The following is a 5,256-nucleotide window of genomic DNA, read 5'->3' as shown; positions in this document are numbered from 1 at the left end:
CTTTTTTTGTTTGGAATTTTCACTATCCATAAGGCGAAAGCGAATGGTCACTCATTATGTTCTATCAACCTCCTCATCAGCTCCCTAGTACTTATTTATGTAAAGTATCATTCACCATTAATGGGTCTAAAAGGATTATACTATGTCTCATAAATCAATAGTGCAGAAGCTACTCAATTTGTTATTTCTCCCCCTACGTACTTTAGAATATGATTAAAGCGAAATTTCGTAATTGGTCTAAACTGTAGGCCGCCTTAATCTACAGTGTGTTTAAAGGAACCATCTTTGGAAACAATGATGAGAATTAAACAGAAATTGGTATAATTTGAACAGTTGGATCAAGATTTGAGGTTGGATATGCTGTCGAGACCTATAAGAGAGAGGACAACCATAAAATAATAATAATTAAATTTGGTGCTACATAATAATACAATAGAATTATGAATGAATAAATAAAGTGGAAGTGGGATTTGCTGTGTGAATGCATCGGGTATTGTGCTCTTAGGGATTCACTTTATTATCTATCTACATCCCTATCTGTACAAAAGAATTTTACGTAGTGACGTTTGGAACACTGTGTAGACTCACTAGTCTCTCATTTGTATAATGTAATAATAATGTGTTTTTTTTTTCTACGTTTTTTGGGTAGACTAATAATAATGTTCTTTCTTCATTGAACCTCCCAAGATTCATCTGTTATGTTACTTTACCTCCCTGTCTTCTTCTTGGATTTCGAATGTCCTCCATATTCTTTTCATTATTCTATTCCAATTAAAATAATGTCCAACTAAAATTCGATTTTGGACCAGACCCATCACGTGAAAATACATTTAAAAAAAAAAATCATAATTACAAGTAATTATACTTTCCTTCTTGTATGTAAATGGTTAATCCTCTCTCTCTCTCTCTCTCTCTCTCATGGTCATAATATTTCAACCCCATCAAGAAAGGCTCACGTCGCCACCTGCTATTTGTCTGTATACTCTTTGTTTCAACGATTCCTTTGAGAGAAGAAAAAATGTTGAGTAAGAGTAACTGTGAGAAGATGGTAGTCATCACTCCAACTACTAACGAATGGCCACAGGTTTTTCTTTCTTTTCTCTCTCTCTCTCTCTCTCTCTCTCTCTCTCTCAATTATTAGACAAAACATGACCACCCCATTTTTGTTGCTTTGCTATTGGAACCGAATATCTCTGTTGTGATGTTATTTTACCCTAAAACGCAACCTCAAACTCTTTCTTTTTCTTTTCTTTTCTTTTTTTCTTTTTTCCTCTCCTTTCTTTCACTTTGCTGCAGAATCAGATAGATGATCAGAAGGGCATGATGGCTTCAACAGGCAATAGAGTAATGGAAAAACAAGTCCAAGAACAACAGCAGCAGCAGCAGCAACAACAACAACAACAACAACAAGCTCTCAGGTGTCCTCGCTGTGATTCATCTAATACAAAGTTCTGTTACTACAACAATTACAGCTTGTCTCAACCAAGGCACTTCTGCAAGGCTTGCAAGCGGTACTGGACAAGAGGTGGTACTTTGAGAAACGTTCCTGTAGGTGGTGGATGCAGGAAAAACAAGCGCGTGAAGAGGCCTTCTTCAGCTTCAGCCGTTGATGGAGCTTCCTCTTCTTCAACTCCTAGTGCAAACACAATCCCTCCATCTCAACCCCACTTGGATATATCTTCTTCCACATCAAATCATCATCTTAATCCTTTGTTTTTTGGGTTATCCAGTAACCCTTCTGATGTGAGTCTTCCATTTCCCACCAGGTTCAATCCTAGAGTTTCCAATGTAGAAACTGTTTCTGGGTATGATCTCCAACCCCAACTAAATGCCCTTGGACTAGGGTTTTCCTCTGGAATTATGGCTAATGATGCTAGTGAAAATGATTACCGAAATGGGTTTAATCCTTCTTCCACATCAAACTCACTTATTTCAAATTATTCCATCTTTGGTTCCTCATCTTCCACTGCCACTACTTCTCCAACCATTGCTTCCCTTCTCTCCTCTAACTTTCAACAACAGAAATTCATGAATGGCGCTATGAAAGACAATCGAGCACCAAATCATTATCAAAGCTTGGCACCATTTGAAGGCTTGCATATAGCGAGTAACAGTGCTGAAGCTGCAGGGATTGGCATAAAAGAAGTGAAAGTAGAAGATGGTAACAGCAGGTTGGATTGGAATAATGGTTCTTGCCAGAATAATCAAATGGAGCAAGTTGGGTTGTCGGATCCATCTCTTTACTGGAATGCAACAAATATGGGTGCTTGGAATGATCCTGGAAACATTGGGTCTTCGGTCACTTCTCTGATCTAGCAAAAACCAGACATCATTTTCGAAATTGTCTCCCTCTTTTTTAGTCATATTCTTGGTCATTTTTTAGTTACCTAGGTTTCTGTTGATTACTTCTGTTTGTAGTGAATTTTTATGGTCAAGGTGGGGTTGGTTTCAAAAGAAAAATTTGACAAAAAAGAAAAAGAAAAACAAGATTTCGTATTGAAGTAATGATGGGAGGAGCTTGGATCGGAGCGATCATGTCAGCTGCAAAAACAATCAGCCTGTTAGTTTTATTATCAAGGTTGAGACTTCACTAATTGCGCTGAGAGGAACCTCGGATCCTCTTCATCTCATCTCTTGGGTATCATCATCATCATAGTCAACTTTCAGTGTGGAAGGTTTTCCTTGAACATATTGAGGACCCTTTGGAGCAACTTTCTAGTTCAGTAAGTTGGTTTTTATTTTGTATGTATATATGCATGACCATGTCTTTTTTATTTTTTCTTCTAATGTATCTGTTACTAGGTGGGGGTTGGGGGTATATGTTGCAGTCCTCAATGAAGATCAGATGAGGAGCAAATAATTTTTTATTTAATTTTACCTTTTTTTTTTTTTCTTATGAGTTTTTATGGGGAAGGGTTGGGTATAATGGTATAGCAAGAGAGGGAGATTTATCATTTCAATGTGACTATTTATTTTATGTGGTTGGCACTAGTTATTTGTTGTTTTGATGCTATTTGTTAAGGAACTGTGTTTTTGGAAAATAATGCTTATATTTTCAAATTGCATTGAAAACTAAATATTATGAATATATAAATTATCTATCAGTAAGCCTTTGCGTGTGTATGATGGTTGTCAGAATGTTGATGGTTCATACTCGCATTGAGAAACTGATATCAAAGTTGATAGTTCAATTATCCTCTTCTGTATATTGAGAAGAGGAAAGGGTGTGGATTTTAGTTCTTATTAGATATCAATCATAGATTCAGATTCCGACCAAATATGCTGTTGAAGTGATTGCTTGGATTGTACTATGATGTCTGTAGTGCAACATTTATTCTCTAATATTCGAACAAGCTTTGAGTGGGGGAGAGGGAAGTTGAGTATATTGCAAGAGATGAGGTTAAGGAGGAGTTAAGTACATTCTTGTGTGGTTATGTGTGCTGCCTCATTTTTAAGTGAATCTCAGACAAGGAGAGAAATTGTTCTTATATACGTACATTTATATTTTTAGAACGTTGAAAGAAATAGTTTCAGGTTAGTGATTGGCTAGCTAGGACACAATTTTGAGTCTTTGACGCCATAGTAATCATCTGGTACTTTATTTTCCGTCTTTTTCAGTAGTGTGCAAACTGTTCAGTCACTCTTCATATTAATCCCCTTTTCACTGCACTACTTTAGTTTTTGTCTCCATGCTGAACAGATTATTAACTTGTAGTAATTCATTCAAGCCTTACAGTACGATTTCCAAAGTTCTGTTGAAAGCATCATTGCAAACTTGGGTGCTTTGCATCTTTTATGGATTCCACTAGGGATTTTGCCACTGGCATTCTTTCTACCAACCCCTTGGGGTAGTTCAAAGGACTCGACAAATGAAGCTTTCAGACTTCCCAATGCAGCTATTGGAGGGACTGGTTGAGAGCTTAGTTTTTTTTTTTGGATAATTTCAATAGTTAGGACAATGTGAAAGGGGAGATATAGATCAAGTATCTTGGTTGAAAACAACAAAAGTACTAGTTGAGTTATAAGGCTTTCGCTTATATTATCAAAATTTCTGGAGAATTAGAACAATGCTAGCACACAACATTTTTTTAATTATATAATTGTTGATATGACTTATTGTAACTAGAGCAACTTCACTTTCACCAAAAGTCTACAATTGTCACAATTTTTATTATGCAACAATCACAAGAGACCATGCCAATTTGTCAAAAATATTGTGTGCCTTAGGCCCTTGTACTATTGGGAGAACTAAGATTACTAAAGTTCTAAATAAATCTTGACATAAAATTTACACCTATTAGGCCATTGAGTAGAAGGTAGGGTTATGGAATCAAAACCCATTAGTACATGTTATATATATAAAAGTTACAATCAAGTTTAAGAGATATGAAGTATTATAACTTACATCTTTGGAAGTTGAAATCTTTTGTTTTTTGGTTTTTTTTTTCTTTTTCTTTTTTTTTTTGGGAGTGGGGGGGGGGGGGGGGGGGATGTTTGATGGAGTGAAAGAAGGTGACATGCTGAAGGGCAGAAGGGGTGGTGTTGAATGCTATTAGTGGAAATGATGTTGCAATGTGTATGTTGGAGCTACTTTTCTAATGATAGCAAAAGTTTTAAATATATATAATCTACTTAAGCTCACTTCTTTGATTTTACAATCAAGTTTAAGAGCTATGAAGTATTATAACTTACATCTTTGAAGGTTGAAATCCTTTTTTTTTTTTTTTGGTGGGAGGTGTTTGCCTTTACGTCTTGTTATCGGAATTGATGGAGTGAAAGACGGTGACATGCTGAAGAGGTGATGATGTTGAATGCTATTAGTGGAAGTGATGGTGCAGTGTATATGTTGGATCTACTTTTCTAATGATAGCAAAAGTGAATAATGGTAATAATGCGGTAAAAAAAGATGTAGTTTTGATGGCATTAGGTACTGGTAGAGGCTTAATGAATTAGCTAGCCAGTAGTCATGATGGAAATTAAGCATCACGGTGGCAGAGTTTGGAATGGAAAGATGGTATATATGGATATGCAGGATATGTAGTTTGAAAGTAGGAGGGACTGCATATTGTTCTATAGGTTTTAATCATCATCACTATTGTCACTGTTAAACCACCAGCATCACTATATCAATGATCACAATTGCTACAACGTTTACAGTTATCAACTCTAGAATTATGCCTTGCAAGGACTATTCTCTGCTACATGACAAATGTTGCTACCATTGATTCACAATTAGGGTTTTCCCCATATCCTTGA

General features: G+C 36.1%; 1 protein-coding gene across 1 annotated transcript; it reads left to right on the top strand.

Annotated features, from left to right (window-relative positions):
* Positions 1-904: 904 nt before the first annotated feature.
* Positions 905-3,021, top strand: LOC126726002 (dof zinc finger protein DOF1.4-like). Its single transcript, XM_050431083.1, has 2 exons — positions 905-1,084; positions 1,297-3,021. The coding sequence occupies exons 1-2, from the start codon at positions 1,019-1,021 to the stop codon at positions 2,314-2,316; spliced, it is 1,086 nt and encodes a 361-aa protein (XP_050287040.1). The 5' UTR covers positions 905-1,018; the 3' UTR covers positions 2,317-3,021.
* Positions 3,022-5,256: the final 2,235 nt, after the last annotated feature.

The sequence above is a fragment of the Quercus robur genome, chromosome 5, assembly GCF_932294415.1.
Source record: "Quercus robur chromosome 5, dhQueRobu3.1, whole genome shotgun sequence".
NCBI classification, from domain to species: Eukaryota; Viridiplantae; Streptophyta; class Magnoliopsida; order Fagales; family Fagaceae; genus Quercus; species Quercus robur.
This window is presented reverse-complemented; position numbering and strand designations above follow the sequence as displayed.